This window comes from Antennarius striatus, chromosome 10, assembly GCF_040054535.1.
Source record: "Antennarius striatus isolate MH-2024 chromosome 10, ASM4005453v1, whole genome shotgun sequence".
Taxonomy (NCBI): Eukaryota; Metazoa; Chordata; class Actinopteri; order Lophiiformes; family Antennariidae; genus Antennarius; species Antennarius striatus.
Window position 1 is genome coordinate 12,452,074 of NC_090785.1, and position 21,572 is coordinate 12,473,645.

The 21,572-nt window shown below is 39.4% G+C and overlaps 1 protein-coding gene across 1 annotated transcript; it reads left to right on the forward strand.

Moving 5' to 3' along the window:
• The first annotated feature begins 209 nt into the window (after positions 1 to 209).
• On the forward strand, positions 210 to 17,880 carry LOC137602759 (CCR4-NOT transcription complex subunit 6). Its single transcript, XM_068325750.1, has 12 exons — positions 210 to 344; positions 1,374 to 1,495; positions 2,183 to 2,369; positions 3,074 to 3,159; positions 3,254 to 3,358; positions 4,263 to 4,331; positions 5,364 to 5,521; positions 6,436 to 6,590; positions 8,587 to 8,741; positions 10,361 to 10,594; positions 12,936 to 13,138; positions 13,282 to 17,880. The coding sequence occupies exons 2-12, from the start codon at positions 1,384 to 1,386 to the stop codon at positions 13,492 to 13,494; spliced, it is 1,677 nt and encodes a 558-aa protein (XP_068181851.1). The 5' UTR covers positions 210 to 344; positions 1,374 to 1,383; the 3' UTR covers positions 13,495 to 17,880.
• The last annotated feature ends 3,692 nt before the right edge of the window (positions 17,881 to 21,572 follow it).

Below are 21,572 nucleotides of genomic sequence, written 5' to 3' on the forward strand. Positions count from 1 at the left end.
GAACAAAAAGCCAGTTTTTCTATGCATCTTTTTCTTGCAGATGGTACATAGCTGTTGCTAAATCTCCATTCCTATCAATTTGTAAATAAGACAAAATACGTTTAACAGTGGTAATGTTGCTACCTGTTCGAGCGAGCTGTCAGTCACTCGGTCAGGATTTATTTACCGTGGCTCAACAGCTGGTTCAAACCTCTTCACGCTGACCAATGAGAACAAGCGCTGTTATCGGCAGAGGAAAAAAAAATCCTTCAGTCGCCATGATACAGCAGCGGAAACTGGCGAGAAGTAGCTAGAAAACAAAAGAGAACACGCAGTCGTCCTCGCGATTTGGTATGCTCTTGCAGGTAAATATGTATAATATCTTGGAAGTCTGAAGTTTTGCGTCTGCTTGAACACTATTAGAGGTCTAATGCATTTTGATAATATATGGACGAATCGCTTTTCTGAACGAATAGACGTCTAGCTTCGAATAATTGGGATGTATTAGCTTTTAGCTAGCAAGCTAGCTCTGGATAAGCTGAGTAGCTCACAATTGCTTGCAGATCCCTCATTGTGTTGCATTGTGGTCTCGTTTGCTCAATGTTTATCTCCGCGATGATCATTTTTGCACCTAGACATAAGCTAGTAGCAACAAACTGTTAGTGCGATGTGTCGTGGCCTAATTATTAATGCGCAAGGCAGTACTCTTATTATGTAAACAACAATTGCACGACATATTTTAATATCGTTTTGCAGCTTTAGTGACAGCCTGCTTGAGCAGGATATTAAAGTTAGTGATTTTCATGATGTGGCTATCTTGGCTAGCTGTTGTCTTTCCATACTGATGATTAGCAAGTAGGCTAGCGTTAGCTTTTTAGCATTTGCCTGTATAGTTTGATAGCCTCCTGTTTGGGTGAAGCTAGGCTACAAAGCTAGTGACTGTGAGAAGAATCGTGTCGTCTTATCAAGTGTTTGGTTATTTTTTACGCGCTGAAAATCGGCTCGAAATTCAACTCTTGGCTTCATTTACCATTGAAGATATGAGCCAAATATCTTGCCTGAAAAATATTGCACCACGTTGCTGATATGAATATGCATCATTATGTAACTACCCTCGACTCAACTGTCTTAGGGACGGTTTAAAATGTTTGTTTAGTAAACGCATAACTGCAACATGCCTTTTATTATATCTTGATTCGAAACATTCTGTGATATGTGAAATTGTTCTTAAAATATTTTTGCATTTTCAATTAACACGTGGTAACTTTTCGTTTAAGCAAGGTTACGTGCTAATGTCAATACTTGCTGTTGAAGTTACTGCGTCGTGTTTCATCACAAGTTTCCGTCACAATTAACAAGCTACTGGATATTATGTGGAGATGTTGTGTCTGTAGTGTTATAGGAATGCCCAAGGAAAAATATGACCCGCCGGATCCCAGGCGGATGTACACAATTATGTCCAGCGAGGAGGCAGCCAACGGGAAGAAGTCGTACTGGGCTGAGCTGGAAATCAGCGGTGAGCTTAGCGTTGCTGTGACGATCTTCTAACGTGTCGATAAAGTAATACATTCATTCCACATACACTTTTTACTTTGATCATGGTGCGTGGTCATACCACGTTTCATTTTGCATCATTGGGTACAGCTTCACCACTGTGTAGTTATGCATATGTCAGTGCTAGATAAGGGTGATTTGATCTAGATGTGAAACTAGTTCTGTTTAAAATATATCACCGGCTCTGCAGCGGCCCACAGTGACATTTCTTGTATGTATCATTATGAAACGATCACGATAAATGAACAAAATGAATTTTCTCTTATTGCTGTTAACATTCAGGTTATTTTGGCATTTCATAAGAAGAAATGTACTTTATTGATCCCATAGGAAATGATTTTTTCACTCATGGTGTTGTTTTTGTTGTTATATTGAGTCATGTTCAAGTTCATGTTCAGGTTTTATAACTTGATTCTGGATAATGTGTTAACATGAATTTGTTTGTGTACTTGGTCTATCATATTAACATTAAATAATTACATTAATGAAATATCTTAATGAAACTCAACAATAATCCACATTTGCCTATTTATGCCCTTCTAAAGTTACATCCTCCAAGGCTTTTATTCTGGTGCAAAAACTAGTACTAGAGTAGTTGGATGCTGGAATCTAATCGTCTGTCATGTTTTTTGTATTGCTTGTGCTGTAGGCAGAGTAAGGAGTCTCAGCACAGCCCTGTGGTCTCTCACCCACCTTACCGCCCTGCACCTCAGTGACAATTCCTTGTCACGAATCCCGCCAGACATTGCCAAACTACACAACTTGGTGTACCTGGATCTCTCATCCAATAAGATCAGGAGCCTGCCGGCAGAGCTTGGCAACATGGTTTCTCTCAGGTGGGTGATTTTATGCTTTTTATGCAAATTGGGTAAAATTAAAAACAGTAACTGTAAGCTTAGGGGTTGATTTGATTTTTTGTGCTCTCACATGCTTCACACTGGTTTCACTTCTAAGTGGTCCATTTTAGCTTTTAATTTCAGTCAAGATTAATTGTATATTTGATTTTTTTTCTGGCTTTGTTTTTCATATTCATATTTACTGAAAATTTTCATTTTGATGTCACCTTTAATTTTAATTTAATTTAATTTAATACACTGTTATAATCCCCGAAGGGAAATTAAGAACGCACACTCTAGTTTTTGTTAGTCAATCAAATCAAATCACATGCATGCATATTAGTGTGTACAGGCCCCTGTAATACACACACCACACACAAGGGGGCCTGTAGGCATGCAAGGGAGGTAGAGTGGCTGGCAGCTCCTTCTTGGTGCGCCTCAAAATGAGCAATTTGTAAAGGAGACGGCACCTTGCTCAAGGGTGCCTCGGCAGTGCTCCGGAGGTGAGCTGACACCTCCCACTGTCAGCTCACCGCCGGGTTTTTTTTTGTTTGTTTTTTTTAGGCTAACCTTAGCACTGAATCTAAAATTGTAAACTATAGCATAGACATTCTTTATACCTAGTATATAATGTTTTTGAAAGTGAAGAAAGAATTGCGTGTCAGGAGGGCTGGTTTGATTGAATTCCACTATGTCCTCTACAGGGAACTGCTTTTAAATAACAACCAGTTGCGGGTTCTGCCATTTGAATTGGGGAAACTTTTTCAGTTACAAACACTGGGGTTGAAAGGTGAGTGGCTTATCAATGTGTCGTAGCCATTCCAGCCTTGAAATCCCATGGTTCTCTTCACATTAATTCAGCCACATTACTTTTCCTTCACCAGGAAATCCACTTGCACAAGAAATTATGAGCCTCTACCAGGAACCTGATGGCACGCGAAGACTGCTCAACTACTTGTTAGACAATCTGGCAGGGGCTATAAAGCGCAGTAAGTCCTCCCCCAAGCAGTTTTGGGACTAGGGCTCTGTTTACACAACATTTTTGCAAAAAATGGACTATTTTTTTTAAGTTCACTGGGCAACGTTTTCACAACAGTCTCTGGGCTGACAGATCTTCAGAAATTGTAATATGCATGCAGAGGCAGTAGTTATCAGTGTGGGGCGTTTTCTCAATTTTTTTTTTTTCAGGTCCCCAAATCACTGATGTGTGACTGAATGGTTAAAGCCATGTGAAACATGTGAAAAACATTTTATGGTCAACCTGTTATGTAAATGGTGCCTAAATTTTGCCTGTTGAATCTATTGTCCTTTTCTGTTACCAAACTGAGGAGGGTGGTGTAGGAATGGCTTCCATCCATCTGTGTTGTTTTTCTTTTTTTTAATGAAGCATGTTACAACAATGTTTAATATTTTTTCACAAAACTCTACACATAACAGCCATGTGCTGAATTTATTTAGGGATTTTTGTCATTTTGTTTTTAATTTTTTATGCAAATCGAACCTCTGCTCATTCCGGTGATTTAATTTGCAGAGAAAAGTTCGATAACTCAAAGTTTCTCACAAAAATTTGTATTAAAACTTATTTAACACAAGTGGTGGTACTATTTTAACGTTTCCCTTTCCATGGGTACAGCATGGAAGTGTTCTCTTGACACAACTGGGAAGTTTCTCAGATTTGCAATCAACAGCTTCAGTGAAATACACTAGTGGTGGGGGCTCTTGGATACTTAATGCTGTATTCTCCATAAGATACTACTATCTATGTTTATATACAGTAAATGGACAGGGACGCTAAACCCAGTCTTCTGTGCTCTTAGACTTGTTGAAGTATTTGTGCAGTATTTACATTCATTTCATCTGCCACGTTGAACCCCCCCCCCCACTTTCACATAGTGCCCACAGAGCAGCCTCCAGCTCGGTCATGGATCTCACTCCAGGAACCTGACAGAACTTGGCCGTCAGGTAATGACAACATGGAATGCTCAAAAATACCGTTGATAACCACAACAACAGACTACTATCATTTGCTGTGCCTGCAGTATGATCTTTTGCTGTTGTTTTGAAACTTAAGTTAAAATTTCTCAGCTCCTCTTTACTCTGCTCATCTTGTTGGTTGGGTTAAGGACATTTCAAACAAACTTAAATTTCAAAAGAAAAGAATCCTTTGTGACGTTACATCAGCACTGTGTGACAGACATCAAATATCCTACACAGCACAAATCAGTGTCCATCGTAATCAAACAGCCAAACTAACTCGTTTTTTATTGCGGCTGCGATATTGAGGGCAATCCTGTCTTTGACAGCTGATGATGGGAACATAAGAAGTGTGTGCTGCCTTGAGGACTTTAACATGGCAGTTTGACGCTATATCGCTATGACAACCAACTACACTAAGGTTGTACTATCACGTAAAGGAAAGAGACCTTCTTACCTCATACCAAACCTGAGTTAAATAAGGCAGAGCTGTTACAATGCAGTGAAAATGCACTGTGATTCATTGCTGTTAACTGCAGATGATCACACCACTGGTCGTCAAATTGTAAATCTAAAAGGAATATACTGTATTTTGTTTCTGTAGATCCAGACAGGGAAAACGATACAGCACAGCAATAGATTTTATGTTGATCTAAGTTTAATGTCCCTACACCACCTTGGTGATATTTATTTATTGGTTTATTTATTTCAGTTCTTTTTTTTTCAGACATGTAATTACAACAGAATTCACCTACTTAATCACATTTGCAACATCAACAACATCCAAAAAAAGGGGGCTGATGGGTAGAAACCATTTGCCTTGTTTATTTCCCGTCCCCGGAATCAACAAAACACTTCTCTCATGACAATATGTTGTCAACCAATTCATACATTAAATTTGACAAATAATTAATTGTGGCACATTGCTGTTTATAACTGTTCATCTCGAACCATCCGCCGATATTTCCCACAACTGAAAATTTCCAGCTTCTTAAGTCCTAATTGTGTGTGTCCCCTCAGCACTGTTCTCTGTGATGTGCTACAATGTACTGTGTGACAAGTACGCCACGCGACAGCTGTATGGTTACTGCCCCTCTTGGGCTCTAAACTGGGAGTACAGGAAAAAAAACATCATGCAGGAGATCTTGGGCTGCAATGCAGATATCATCAGCTTACAGGTGAGACTTGGACATCAAAGCATGTCTTCAGTTTGACATGGAATTAACAATAATTTTGTATTTAATGCAGATCCATCAAGATCAACAAAGAGGGTTGACACAGTACAGTGTTTTGCCCAGGTTTGCTTTATTTTTATTGTAACAACAAATAGCTACAATGAATAGTAGTTAAAGAGATGGAGATTTTTGAAACATCTAAATTGGATGTTGTGTTCTACAGTGCAAAGCATCCTACAAGGCAGCACAATGGTTTAGTTCCACAATTTTATTTTTCCCAAAAAATTTTTCCAAGAGTGCCATTACTGTTTGGCAAGATGGTAGTCTTCTGCTCCCTGCATTGATCGCCCTCTATAAGAGTCAACATGTTTTTAATTCTGCATGTTTGAAAGCAGGAAGGTTAAATATAAGTGTTTTTCTCCGGGTTCTCCGGCTTCCTCCCACCTCCAAAAGCATGCGCTTCAGGTTGATTGGTCGGTCCCAAATTGCCCGTAGGAGTGAGTGAGTGTGTGTGTGCGTGGTTGTCTGTCTCTTTGTGTGGCTCCGTGGTGCATTGGCGGCGTGCCCGGAGTGTCCCCCGCCTCACACCCTATGGCAGCTGGGATAGGCTCCAGCTCCCCGTGACCCGCTACAGCGGATAAAGCGGCAGAAAATGGATGGATGGATGTTTGAAAGCAGGAAGGTTAAATATAAATGTTTTTCTGCGTTTGTACATCAAAACAAAGAAACTGTCATATTTACCTTGCTCTTATTACCTTACATGTACACGTCAGCATATTTTATTGATTCTACTTTGTGCAAATATTTCATATCTGGGATTCGAGTGAATCTTGAACTGAAGAAATGCTTTTGGGGTTGTTTGCTACATATTGCTGTCAGCACTTTGCCATCTGAACAATCTTTTCTTTTTTTGACAGGAAGTTGAGACGGAGCAGTACTACAATTTCTTCCTGCCTGAGCTGAAGGAGCAGGGATACGATGGGTTTTTCAGTCCAAAGTCACGAGCAAGGACTATGTCCGAGTCGGACCGTAAACACGTAGATGGTTGTGCAATTTTCTACAAGACAGAGAAGTATGTTCCTACAATTACTGGCGCTGCTCTTGTTTGGAATGTATCTAGCCTAGAAAGCTACTGGGTGGGGAAAACCTTGCGTGCCAGCATTTACAATTTTGAGGATAACTGCCAATGAGCTTTTGTTAAAATATAGCCAAGCCTGTATTTCTAAATGCCCACCTTAAATAGATAAACAACTTAAACTGCTCTATTATTCATCATGTCTGTACGATGTGTGTTTAATATAAGGTTGTTAAATTTTTTATTCGATGATGTGAAAATCTTGAACTGGACAATGGGCATCACTAATAACTAACATTAACATATTACAATTTGCAAACTAATAATAATTTGTTTTATTGAAAAAATTGAGTGTGATTTACTTTGGCCTGTCAGTTTATTTAAACGTACGTATACAGTAATCCCTCGATACCCGAGGTTAATGTGTTCCAGGAAGAACGAAATTGTGCGATATAGTGACAAACTATTTTATTATCTAAGGTAAATTAAACGTTTATGAAGCCTCCCCAAACATTAATAATTTCCTTCTTGGGGATCTTTAAAGGATTCTTGTTAATTTTTTTTCTTCTTCTTTTTATTGGAAAAGGGCAATGAAGTATCATCTAATTATTAAATTGACTGAAATTAAAGTTTTTATTTAGCTGTAAAGGTAGTCCTCGATTTAAGAGCAATTGTTGATAAGAGCAACCGCCTACCCCTATGTCTAAATACTGTCGTTCCCCCTTTCTTTCGCAACCCCCTCCCAGCAGCGTAACATTAATGCTCCATAGATTAATGTTTCGTATGGAAATAACTCGGCAAATACCAGACTTAAGTTTACAGTTAACTGTGTTTTGTTTTTGTTTTTTTCCCAATTTTAATCTTATATACTGATTATAATCCCTGCAGGGAAATTAGTGGCACACTCGAGTTAGTTCAAACCATTCATATATATGTGTGTACAAGTCCTGAACACACAAACACACACACAAGGGGGCCTGTGCGCATGCAGAGGAGGTAGAGTGGCGGGCAGCTCCTTTGTGGTGTGCCCCAAATGAGCAACTTGTAAGGGGGACGGCGCCTTGCTTAAGGGCGCCTCTGCAGTGCTCCGTAGGGGAGCTGACACCTCCCACTGTCAGGTCACCTCCGGGTGTTCTTTTTTGGGCGGGAGCGGGAACCGAACCGGCGATCTTTGAAACATTGGACGACCTGATCTACCGTGCGCTCTACCACTGAGCCACTGCCGCCCGAAGAACAATCTACAATTGTTCTTACCGGATATCACGCGGCTTTCCTTTTGGCACATCATCTGCACCTTTTCGTCCTTCTTTTATCCAAATCTCTGAACTTCTGAGGAGGAAATTAACCCACAATGTGTTTATATGCATAGGTACGTTTGCGAACATTGAGACTAAAGACAATTCGGATCAGGTTGAAAGTTAGTGCCAGCAACGTGGACTGGCACAACCTGCCTATTATTTCTTTATTTTTTCAATTATTGACGAGGTTGTCTCCCTGTAGGAACTACATGATTTAGGAACCAATGGTGGCTGGGTTAGGTTTCTGCTTGGAAGCATTATCCGTTGAAGCTTTTTCTATTTTATGTTGATTATTGGTCTAGTTAACAGAGAAACTTAATGAAAATGAATCCGAGTAATTACATAAAAAGTTGGATTTTTGATTACCAGGAAGTGCATCAACGCATAATTTATTCAGCAGAGGTAGAGATGTAAAAGTTAAATTACGGTACTATGTTTTATATGTTTCCTTTGTTTTTATGTTCTGTAATTGTGAATGGTAAGTCTTCATGAATAGTATTTTCATATTTCGAGTAGTAATGGTATTTAAATGACCTCAAACGGCAAATGTAGAGCTTATGAGGCGGTTCATAAACTGAACAAGCAATTTGGCTTATGAACTGCCTTCTGGAATAATTGTGTTTGTAGGCTGTCGTTTTATGTGTGAACTGAATGATTTTTTTTAAAGTTAAGCCCTCCCCTCATCTTATTTTCAGGTTCAGTGCAGTGCAAAAGCACACAGTGGAGTTCAATCAGCTGGCCATGGCTAACTCTGAGGGTTCAGAAGCTATGCTAAACAGGGTGATGACCAAGGACAACATCGGAGTGGCTGTCTTGCTCGAAGTCCGCAAAGAGATGATGGAGGCGTCCTGTGAGTAAACCACCTTCGATGGAATTTTATGGAAAATAGGCTAGAGTAAAGGTACTTCTTTGGCTAGCCAGGTCATTTTAAACTGGATTCTGAGATAGCTCATTGAGGTCCCACTAAACATGCCATATTTTCTGTACTATAAGGTATACTTAAAAGCCTTTAATTTTCTCAAAAATCAACAATGCACTTTTTAACCAGAAGCGCCTTATGTGTGCAACGATTTTCAAAGTCTTTCAAAATCAAAAATGTGCAATTTTTGTCAGCGCTCTGTTAGATAGACTCAGACCGTTTTCTGCCGACATAGGGACGTTATGTGTCATTACGTACGCTGGCAGTGATAAACCAATTAGAGAACATTACGGAAAGCTACGTACAGCATACGCTTACCTCTGAAGGTAGGTACACTGTACTACCTGTACGCTGCAAAACAACATTTGTTTGGTTAAGGACCCCCCGAAAACGGTGTCATCAAAGAGAAACGCCTATGAGACACAATTCAAACTACATTAAACCAGTTAAGCAGTTGTGAACGGGAAGTCGTTGTCACCAGCTTTCTCCAAATGTGGAAAAGTAAACTTTGAACTCAAATTGAGCTCAAATAGAACAGGCGATTGTTGTTGCCACATCTGAATTCATTCATGTTTAGCAGTTTTACACATAATACTTGTTGGCAATTTGTGCAGTGGTAGTTAAGAAATTTTGGGAAAGCATTATTTTCCCTGCACTTGGCAATAAATCCTTTAAAGCAGCCAGTGACTGCGGGCACATGGTCCGTAAAATGGTTGACACCAGTTTGCCTACTGGGAGTTGGGTTTTCGCTATAATTTTTTTTTCTTTCATGGGAAGAATTTTTAACAGGTCTTTTGCCGTTATCTGTACATTTCATCCTGCTAGAAATGTACAACTGGGCTGTACAGAGTTCATTTTAGCTCAAGGAAGTAGTGCATCCCTGGGTTGCGCTTAAAAAACATTTTGTGCATCCCAACATGAAATTTATGCATCCCAACATTTATAACAGAGAATACAGTAGAAGCGTACGCAAGGATTGAGATTTGCCAATAGTACAATATCAAAACTAAACGATTAATTTTAACCGCTAATTTTTATGAATAAAGACATCATAACTGTTTCAGTAAAAAGGAAAAAAAGGAAAATTACATCTTATTTTTATCAAAATGATAAGCCTGGTGGTCCTTCCTGAGCTTACCTTTTAGAGGGAAGTCAGTGTCATAGTTTTTATGAACAATCTGAAAGTGCTGTTCCTCATTTTGCTTCTTCAGAACAGTGAAAAAAGTCCTCATCCCGTTCCAAAGTAGTAATTTTTTTTATTGTTTAATTGGTCCAGTTCCCCCACTCATTTTCTTTAGTATTTTTTTTGTTGTTTATATTATTGATCTCAGACTGTCAGTCTAGTGGTAAATGCCATAGCGAGGGTGGATCATTGGCTAACACTCCACCCCGGTTTTGCCATGCGATCTACCAACACTACTTATGCCATCAATCGTGATTGAAATCCTGAATTTACTGGGACCGTGATCCAGATTGAAATGATCTTACGATGTCTTAATTTTCCTCATTTCACCCCAGGTTTAGTTTTTTGTTGCTTATTTGTATTTCAGCTGGAAAGTCACTTCATGGAATGGAGAAGCAGCTGCTCCTGGTAGCCAATGCACACATGCACTGGGATCCAGAGTACTCTGATGTCAAGCTGGTCCAGACCATGATGTTTCTGTCAGAAGTGAAGAACATAGTGGACAAGGCCACGCGCAGCCTAAAGTTGTCCTCTGTCTCTGGAGAGACCAATGCCATTCCACTGGTGCTTTGTGCTGACCTCAACTCTTTGCCAGACTCTGGTAAGTAAATGAGGCTAAATGGATCGTCCTGACCCTGAGTTGGAATATGATCATTATGTCTGTCAAAAACACACATTACAAAAGATTGATTTCTTTGTTAAACCCAACTCATCTTGCTCCTATTTCACTTAAACAGCATTTTTTTGTCGCCCCAAGACAGATTCTGTAACTAAATGATTAAATACATGATGATGTTCCTGAAGTAGTTTACTCTATACTCATCCTTTCTTCACTGACTAGAAATACGAATGTTATCTTTCCCTGCGTCTGTGTCTAGACTGTCAGGATACTTATGAAACTGTAATATATATGTTATTTGTCAAATGATATATATTACAGTTTCATAAGTCAGTCTGATGAACAAATTGTTCATCAGACTGATTGTAGATATTAAGCATTGTCTCATTTAAGTCTGAAAAGTTACTTCACTGTTACGGGATGACTCAGGTTCTGCACTGTTACCATTGGATCCTAATGCACTTCAGATAGTCGGGTATCTTTCACATGTTCGTTTAGCTTGAAGACATACTTCAAACGACTGGACAACAGTCATTTTTTTTGGATGATGGAAGGCCACCAAAAGTGTTGGACTGATATAAATGGACCGGAGTTTCTTTTTGTTATGTCACCTGCCTTCCACCAGGTGTCACTGCTGCACAGTGTAATAGTAGAAAGTGGTGGAGCTCATTGAGTCCTGCTAATGCTGGTCATGCCTTAGATGAGACAGTGGCTTCTCAGACTTCAAGATTTGATTTGTTACTTGAAAAGCCTGGCCCCAAAATTTATATGTGAACAAAGCAAAACAAAGCACAGGTACAAAATCAAGCAATTATGAGAATATATTTACAATGAACCCTCAAGATTGTACGATGTACTGTGCAGCAGAGGGCTCAGTAGCAGCAACTGCGACAAGGGCATTGCACTGGTGTTCCTAACTGGGACGGACTTCCAACATGTAAACCTTTACTTTCGGAGCAGCTGTTAAACCACACCAGCATATTGTTGGTGAGGATGCTCTCCACAGAACATCCTGGGACACATTTACTCTTCTCAGGGACCTTAAACAGTACGGGCGCAACAAGTATATAATTTTATAACTTGTGTTTGCCTGATTCTAGGTCTGCTCTTTGTATTTACCATTGTTTGCAAAATTTCACAAAACCACAAGATGGTTGTCCTTGAAAGTTACCAAAATAGACCCCAAAAAAGACAATGTTAGTTCTTAAGATAACAATGCCTCAATATTGGTATGAATGTAGATTTTGGTGTGGGACCAATTTAAAAAAAATCTGAATTCTTAATATTAAATGTATGATGTGTTATTTCAATTTTTATCATTTATCAATTTATCGGAGTTGTTTCTCCTGTAAGTTGTGGTGACATTGTTTAATTTTGTATGGACTTGCAATGGATTTAAGAACTTTTGTGGGGGGGTTGAGTTTACAGAGTGACATCCTCGTTGATGATGTGAGATTAAGCTGCTTTATTTTAGTCCACTCTTTTTTGTGTTTTCAACATCCAAGGTTTCAAGGTTTAGTCCCCTTTTGTTCCTAAAGCTGCCTGTTTGTTTTTTTAATAGATTTTTTTTTGTCTTCCACAGCAGTTTTTATATTGGTGGTGCTGAACAAGTATTATTAAATAATTTATACAGTGTGCACAAGCTTGTTAATTTAGTTTACTTTCCATTAAAGTCTAGCAGCTGCAATTACTTTTTCATTAACTGATCCAATACTTTTTTTTGCAACATTATCACCCTGATTATAAAATTAGGGAGGCAAACTCCTAGAATAACAGAATTTAGGTGACCATCATGCACTGCACTATAAAGTAATACTAGGGTACAAAAACAACAACTCTGGTTCTGTTAATTTTGAATAGCAATATCTTTTCCCAGATTAGTGCAACTGAATACCTGCTTACCAGTTTTGAAGGCATCTCAAATCTATTCTATTTTTTTTAATATCTTTGAAAAACACCGTTACAAAAGAAGGCTTAGTGTTTGTGTGGTTCCACACGTGTTTGAGCTTGTGCAAAGCTTGTGCAGAGACCACAGTGTTCAGTTGTTTCTGTTAAAGGTGTTGACCATCAAGCTTCACCACATCACTAAGATATTCTGAATGTATTGTAACTAACTATAACTAGCCCTTGGCGTTTTTAGCTTAAGGGTGTAATGACCACTTTAATTTATAAAGCATCCAATATGTCTGCCTAAAGGTACTGTAACTCCCTTTGGTGCTACCTTTGGATGTGAGTTGAAATAGATTTGCTTTGGTCTGAGGATGTTCAAGTCTCATTTTCTTTGTTGGTTCTAATGAAGATGAATACTGTGTTCCCTGTTCAGGTGTTGTTGAGTACCTGAGTTCTGGTGGAGTTGACTGCACCCACAAGGACTTCAAGGAGCTTCGTTACAGTGACAGTCTGACCAAATTCAACTGCAATGGCAAGAACAGCTCATCCAACGGCATGATCACCCACGGCTTCAAGCTGAAGAGCGCCTATGAGAACGGCCTGATGCCTTACACTAACTATACCTTTGACTTCAAGGTAGTTGCATTGATGGCACATATTTGGAGTTTTATCCCTGTATTTGTTTTTTACATGCTACAAACAGAGGCACCCCTGACAGCAATTAATTGGTTTAAATGTGTTCAAAATGTTGAGTTGACTCCTGTTTTTTCTTTCCTCAGGGTGTCATCGACTATATTTTCTACTCAAAGCCTCATCTGAACGTGCTGGGCATCTTAGGCCCCCTGGACCCCCACTGGCTTGTAGAGAACAATGTCAGCGGCTGCCCACATCCCCACATTCCCTCCGACCACTTCTCACTCTTCACCCAGCTTGAGTTGCTTCTCAACGTGCCCCCCCAGATCAATGGGCTCCATATGCCTTCACGCAGGTAGTGAGTCCCTTCCACACCACCAGGGGGAGCTGCAACCACAGTCTTTCCCTTTCCAACCCTCTTCCCTCCCTCTACCAGCTCTTCCCTTCACCACAATGGAGGAGGAAGACAAAAAACACAACCTGTATATTATTCGTACAGTGAGGTTTGGCCGACAGGGATTTCGTATAATGTTATAGATATTCTATATTTTTTCTTTTTTCCTGTTTTTTATTTTGTTTCTTTTTTTTTTAACTGCTTGAGTCAGTCATGTTAGTGTATCATAATTTGTGTTTTGGACTCTCTTTCTCAAATCCACCCACATTGCTTCTGTCTTTTAAACTAGAGGGGATGGTAGCTCTATCAGATTTTTCACATGGAACACTTTGGTTTCAGAACAAGAAGAAATTTGGAAATGACTGAAAGAACGACATTCACTTTAAAAGCTCCATAGCTCATGGTCTGCTTGTCTGTCTGTCCTGTACAAATCTGAAACCAGCAAAGACAGCAGACTTGTTACAGACTTCCAAATTTGGCTCCTTCTCATTTTGGTCTCATGGATTTCATTGGGTTAAAGCAACATTTAGCTTGTAGCTTAGCATCCCCTGTGGGCGTGGATGCAGCACCGCTACATCAGGTCATTCTGTGGTGCTGAGGCCTTTTGCGTGGTCACGGCCTCCTGTGGTGCTACTGTCTACACCTGGCCCTGGTGTATTAGCTACTAAAACCCATAGACGCCTCAAGAACCAGAGATCAGAACTATATTTGCTTGATTTGTCACATCAGCTGTTTGTAGTGGAAATCTTTAAAGGACAGATACAGTGAGAAACTGAGAGCAGTTACCATCCTTTTTGCTGACTGTTTCACCTCAGCTTGTATAGTTGTTAGGCTAGTCTTGTACTGAGGAGCTCATGTGGCCCATGTGCCAACATTTTTTGGTCAGGGGGCAAAGGTTTTAGGCTGATGGGCAAAGCGATGAGGGAATCTTTCTGAAAGCTTTTCTTTTTCTTGATTGATTCATTTTAAAGCAGAGAGCGGGTAATGGCTGTAACACAGTAGTAAAACCAGCATTCCTCTCACTGCACTCTTACACAAACACTTGCATGCACACACATAAAACAGATAATTTGCAGACAGATCTGTAGCACTGTTTCTGAGGCCAGTAGTGGATTCCCCCAGCCATAAATTCCATACACAAAAGCAGTGTTTTTTTCACTAGGGTTTGTACAGAATAGAAATCTAGACTCAGCCTTTACATGATTGTATATGAACCACAAAAGACCTGTTTTTCTGGCGTTTTTTGTACTAAGAGTAAATTATGATCAGATTTGAAAAAGATTGTATTGTAATCTATGGCTAAATTTTTATCCAGTTAATATTAAGATGAATTGATATTACCAGCTTGTACAAAAGACCTAAGAAGAGGTTGTTCGAGGCGTTCGCTGTCACTACTTTGCACTCCTTAAAAGATTAACTGTAATTAATGTATCAGTATTGTTTTATTTCATTAGCCCAAACAGACCCCCCCCATTCCTTCAATTTGATTTGCCAGCACATTGCTGCGAATGTAAATAGACATAGTAAACTCTTCTCGTTGCTTGTTGCCCATTAAAGACGCCATTTATTCACTTTGCTGCCATCATTTTAGACAATGTACAAGCAAGGGTGAGTTGCAGCCCCACAATAACTCCACTTCTGTTAATCTATTGACCACCAGTTCTGTGTGACTGATACAATTTCTAAAAATCCCACATTTTAACAAAACATTGTGCCTCACTGTAGCGGTTGTTGTTGTCTTGCACTATTTACATATGACGAACGCCTGAACAACCTTTTCTCTTTTTATTTTTAAATACTGTTGAGACATTTGTGAAGATTTTATGTCCTTTTATTGGGTTTTGTTAATGCTGATTTCCTTTTTTTAAGAGCTGTGACAATGTTATGATGATGTGTATATCCTTTCTATTCATTGAGCTCTCTAGTAATCAGGTATGTTTTCTCCTCACCCTAAGGAACATAAGTAGGATGTCTTAATTGAAGTCCACCACCTGGATTTTGTTTTGCTCCTTCTTTGTACCATAGCACCTGCACAGACCCCCAAAATGCGTAGCTCATAGCTCCTTCCCTGGCCATGAATTTTTAATCTCCTGAAGCCTGTCCATCATCCTGCACCCCCACACCCCCATCCACTAAAGGAAACTCACTTTTCCCTCCCAGTGTGTATTTTAAAACCCCTTTCCTCAATTACGTTGTATAGTTCTCTTACCTTTGTCAATGCAGCTATAGTGCCATTTGTGGACCCTCAATGTCTCGATTTAAAAAGGCCTGATTTGCTCTTGCAAATTTTGTAGCTATAAATCAAATTTGTTACATCAAAAAGAAACAAGATTGTCATTGGTGAGACAATTTTCCAGTGGCCTCACTTTTGTGCAGATACAACTGATAAGCACTTAGCAGATTGAAATGAAGCTCCCCTCGCTCTCTTTTCATCAGATTAGCAAATACAATTCTCATTACTTTGAGCTGTATTCAGAGCAAGAGAAGTAAATAGGAGGCTTCTTCAGAGCAAGGACTTGTCCTATTACGTTCTTCCCACATGTTTGTTTTTAGCTTTGTTCTCAAATGAAAACCAATTTGTCCACTTGGATTCCCCCTCAATGGCATTAGTATTGTTGTAGATTTAAAGGATAGCTTTTTTGTAAAGTGTGAATAAAAGATGTATCTCATGTTTCCTTTCTAAACAAAAATTGAATTGTGCTGTTGATGTGTAAATCATGAATTTCAATGATGGTGTTATGTTTGCATTGTTTTTACTTTTACTCAGTATATTTTTTTTCCATATTCTCTAATTCCCACCACAAACCAAAACCTCTGTAGAAATCATGGTGTTGTCTTGCTGGGTCGATTAGAGCAGTGGAATGTTCCTTATGTAGCTTCATAGAATGAAGGATGCTTATTGGAGGAAAAACTTTCAGCACAGGGATTTTCTGTTTTGTTACTTTTCAGCTTTATTTTGGGTTTTGCATGGCACAAACTGGAGAGTGCTAGTGCCTGTAGTTTAGGGCAGCAGAGCTGTCTTACTAGAGAATGCAGTTCAGGACTGGCCAACACTGTTCTGACTGGTGTAAAATGTGTTTGTAAGACTAAGCTAATGGTGTTCCACTGGTTGCTAGACTGGTCCTGTGATTATTTTCAGTACTACTAGTCCATCTCACTCTTGTGCATCACAGTGGTTAAATCAGTTACATTAGTTAGCTACTATTGATAGTCTCTGATTTAATGCTTGAATTGTTTTCATTGTTGTCCCCCCATCACACCGTTGTTAAACCAGACGATGGTTTCTGACTGAAAATCAGGGGAATAAGAGCTGACATGTCTCCCCATAATCCTCAGCGAGTGATCCCATTTTTTGCCTTTGTACTTTCCACCGGTGCATTGGTTCATAGTAAGCTTGCTAGTTGTAGAGTGATTTTCCAGGCTGCTGCTCCTTGTAACGATGCACACCAAAGCTGCTTGTAGTTCAGTTCTTTGTTGTAGAGTCTTTTCTCTCACCAACCAGTCCGGTTTTAAAATCCAAACCATATTCTTAAAGTGTTGGGGCTGTAAGGAAGAAAGGTACTTTTGTCCTTTTCCTTGAATCACATCACCATGTTGCATCCACATTCATATTCATCACTCCTATTGGGGTTTGATTACTCAACTACATGAGTCAACTACTTCAAATACATGCTTTTTAAAAAGAAAAATAATAAAAAAACAATGTAACAAACTTGGCAATAATCCCCAGAAACATTCACTCAGAATAGCTTTTTAATCTTTTTATTTCAACTAGAAATGTAGCTATGTCCTCTTTCAAACTGTGGTTTACTTTCTGCATTATACTTCAAACTCTCCAATTTTGTAGTACATTTTGTTACCTGAGCACCTCTCTGCTTACCTTTCCCTCTTTCACCATCCATCTTGTATATTTACTCATCTTCTCCTCCCTGCTGATCTAGTGGTAGTTGTTCAATGAACAGGATTGTCTATCTGTAGTCAGCTGAGTACATATATTGATCTGTGTCACTGTGTTTATGCACTGGACCAACTATTGTTTACCATTCATGAAATACCAGCAAAAAAGAAAAAAAAATCATGATGAAGCACTTGCACAATGTTGTAGAATGTCCATTAACCCAGATAAGAAATCAAGGCAGCTGTTTTCAAATCAATACATACAGTTTTAAAAAGAGACTGAATGGTAAACAATGCTTTCTGTTGTACCCCTTAGCCGTCCTCATGATTCTCTTTGGACTAGTTTCATTCTTTTATTTTTCTGTTTGACTGCAGGTTCTGCTCATTTCATTTACACCTACGTATGTATTTTCCTACTTCTGGTTCAGAATAAATTCTATATTATCTGTTTCAAGCTGTGTCACTTGTTATTCTTTGCGATGAATATTGAAAATAAATGATATGTTCTCCTTGTATTGCTTTGTTGTGCCTGCTTGTTCTCATTTAAAAAAGAATCTGAATTTTAAAACAAGCTAAAATGCAGGAGGCTTAAAAAAATCTCTCTCTAGTGACTACTAGCTCATATTACAAACCATAGTCCAGCTTCCCAAAGAACAATTTCAGGGATTGTGTGGTTGTTGACATTCAAATTGTGTCAGAACAGCTGCTGGTATCTGCGTCACAACACCCAAGAATGTGCAGGTTTCTGTTCAAACTGTTACGCTGCAGCTGTTTGGGCCGAAACATCAGTGGGTGTTAGCTGAAATGAAAATCTGCTCACTTGCAGCTTTGTGTCATACCAGTGGGTAACATAGGCCGTCTTAGTGGAACCCTCTGTCAGCAAGTACACTCTCCACCCTGAAGTGTCCTTTTGTCGGAGCCTGAATCATTATCAGCGTGGCGGGTACTATCTAGCAGCCAAGCCTGACCTGTTGATTTTTTCTCCAGCTCGACGAATGAAAAGAGAATTTGTCATTGGGGAGCAATAGCGTTCAACATTTACGTCTAATATTTAAACTAGCGTAGGGAGCCCAGGTTGTGTAGTACCACCTGTAACCACACGGGGGAGCCAAAGGATCAGTACATGTACCGAGAACTGACCCGTCCGTGTCGCATTGAAGGATGTCCGGAGAAGTCGCTACTGGATCCTGACGTCAGCCGGACGGAATACAGACAGAAGAGGTTCACTGCCGTAAGGACTGTGTCATGATCAAACAAAAGTAACAGTGAAGAAGTGTTGCTTCATATGGTTATTGTAATGAACTACTAGTTAATTTTGGAATTTCAAACTGACAAAAAACTTGCAAGGTGTCACATTCAACTTTGGGTCATTGTGATGCAAGTCATTCCAATTTTATACATTTCAAAAAATGTTAAAGATGGGTGAATGGGATTTTGTGAATAACATTAATATACATATCGTTTGACAAGCACTGCAAAAAAGAGGATGATGCATTATGTTGCAAAATGAATACATTTGTTAAAAAAAGAAAATAATGGGTGGAAATCAAATTTTGTAGGTAGCTTCACTTCATGTGCTGGAAATTATAGAAATAATTCTCCCAATAAGCCACTTTTACCAGAGTCATGGTGCTTGCATTGAGTTTCACACTTCTTGGGATTTTTTTCAGACAACAGGAGGTTAAATAATCAAAGCTGTCAGTAGTTCTGAATAGATTTTGGAGGTTTAACCTCTATCATACAAAGCTTGTCATCAAGTTAACGTTCTTACTACTAGTTCTGGTAGGAACACTGCACGATTAACCTTAACCCTTACCAATGTGGTGTGACATAACACTCAGCTATTCAACCAGTCCTAAAACATTTGGGTTGGGACATTTTGCAAAACTTTCCCACTAAAGTGCTGAGGATGTGTCCTTGAAATTACTACCAGCTAACAGCTGCAGGGATGCAAGCCATCGTCTCACCTCCATAAAATAGCTGGATGTAATGAAGTTGCTGCAGAATAAACGTGAGAGACTCACACTGTGATGCAAGCACATGTTCAACAGATGACAACAGAGAGAACTGATACCCCATTCTGCTGAATTCCTTAAGAACAGAGCCACTATCAGATATAACATTTTAAATCTATGGAGTTACGAACACTTGTTAATACTGAAGGAGCTGCATAGAAAGAGCTGCAAGGCCTCGTATTATTACACCAAGATGAACTGTGACAGCAGATATGATTCCTACCTAAATGCACTCATGTGGAAACCAGGGCTTCTAGAAAAAATTGCTATAATTGACTTAATTGGTTCAAAATGAGAGTTTTGAAGTTGGAAGAGAATATTGTAGACTTAGAGGAAATTTCCCAGTCGGGAGTCATGGACTAATGCTTGCCCGGTTTAAGTTTTCTTGCAGGGCTTTTGAAAACACGCAATTGCGTTTCAGAAAAAAATGAAGGAGTTTGTTATTCAGTTAGAGAGAAGATGTGTTTCCTTTTGTGTCGTCTCTGTGTTATAAGACGATCTGTCTCGTGTTGACGTGGCAGGATGATTGCTCAGCCTGTAAAGTCCTTTGCAGATGTGGACGTTCTATCTGTCTTGTTCCTGCTTGTTTTCTTCCTTCTCAATGTCCTCATTTATTGCTCCTCCCTTATATTCATTTTATCCTTTTCCTCTGGAATTCCCACAAGTGTCTCTCAGTGTGTTTGTTCGCATGACTACTAGGCCAGTTTCATGTGTGATATTCTGCCAACTCCTCCCAACGCACTCTCAGAATATTTCTTTGGGTTCCATGGTTGTGTGTTCAAGCTGTTAAGCTCCACAACTGAGCACATCAAATATAGCTGTTTATGTGTGTGTGTGTGTGTGTGTGTGTGTGTGTGTGTGTGTGTGTGTGTGTGTGTGTGTGTGTGTGTGTGTGTGTGTGTGTGTGTGTGTGTTTATGTGTGTGTGTGTGAGACAGCCAAAACAGAGTCGTGGACCAGTGATCAAACTTCAACCTTGATAAAAATGTATTAATGAAAATCATCTCATCCTGAAGCCGATCAGTGAAGAGAATCTGTCAAACCATTTGAAGTAAATGACAATATCTTCTGGTGTGAATGGCATTCCACCTGAGCATATGTGTTCCCATGAAACAGGACGTGCTTGAGTCGGTGCATGTGTGTGTTTTATTACTCTTGTTAAAGAGAGGGGTGTGGTTTTGTCCTATTAGAGAGGAGAATGAGTTATGTCCATTGGCCTGCAGCAGGTTTGGACAGAGGACGTTCACTGTAAAACATTAAAAGCTAAATTCACTGAAAAAGTCCCTTTAGTTCCTCTTAAACGAAATCAGCTTAAATTTTGAAGTTGCATTGAGTTGTTTTAACATGGAATCAATTGAGGTAAATTCACTGTCCAACAAATTCACAAGTCCAACAAACTTGAGGTATTTAACTGAAATGCTGGCCAAAAGTTGTGTTAAAAACTTAACAGTTTTAGCAACAACAAAAAAAGTTTGATACAGTGTTAAAAGAAGACGTGGAGAAAAACCCGCTGACATGCTGCTTTGTTTCTGCTGGTCTCAGACCACCACTGAGAACGCAGTTGCATCTGTTTTTGCATTTTATTGCAACATCCTCTACTGTCATGTTTGTCGTAGAGGAGAGTTCTGACTCCTCGTTGCCGTCTTGTGGATGCATTGAAGTCTCAGGAACAGATGCATGGAAGCGTGTCAGCAGTGCCAGATACATTCTTTAAAACAGATGTGCAATACTTTTGCACAGGGAGGATAAATATGACTTACAGCTCCCGCTTTCCTCTGCCTCCTCAGGTTTCTAGATGATATGAAACTGATTCCCAGCCATGACAGTGGAAGCATTAAAATCTTGGACAGCTTTAAAAAGTTGCTTGGTACTGTTTGACAAATGTCTAGCGTTTTGAAGTGCGGGCTGTGAGTGATTGGTACGTCTGTCCACCCTTGGACTTCACACAGTTGTGTTGACGTGCTGCTGAAACTGTTCAATTTAAAACACATACTTGACTCAACTTGATAATACTGACACTCAGCTCTCACTACTTCATTATGGTTCAGCCTACTCAGCACTTGCTAGCCTGTTAGTAAGATGTTTTAAAATGTTCAGATCTCAGCTATTGTTTTGGAATAAGATGTAATACT

What these genes read in the sequence shown, in the direction of transcription:
- LOC137602759 (XM_068325750.1), top strand. Translation starts at nt 1,384, where the DNA reads ATGCCCAAGGAAAAATATGACCCGCCGGATCCCAGGCGGATGTACACA. An exon ending in ACAAACACTGGGGTTGAAAG is followed by an intron (nt 3,160 to 3,253) that starts GTGAGTGGCTTA and finishes TTCCTTCACCAG; the next exon opens with GAAATCCACTTGCACAAGAA. An exon ending in GGCAGGGGCTATAAAGCGCA is followed by an intron (nt 3,359 to 4,262) that starts GTAAGTCCTCCC and finishes ACTTTCACATAG; the next exon opens with TGCCCACAGAGCAGCCTCCA.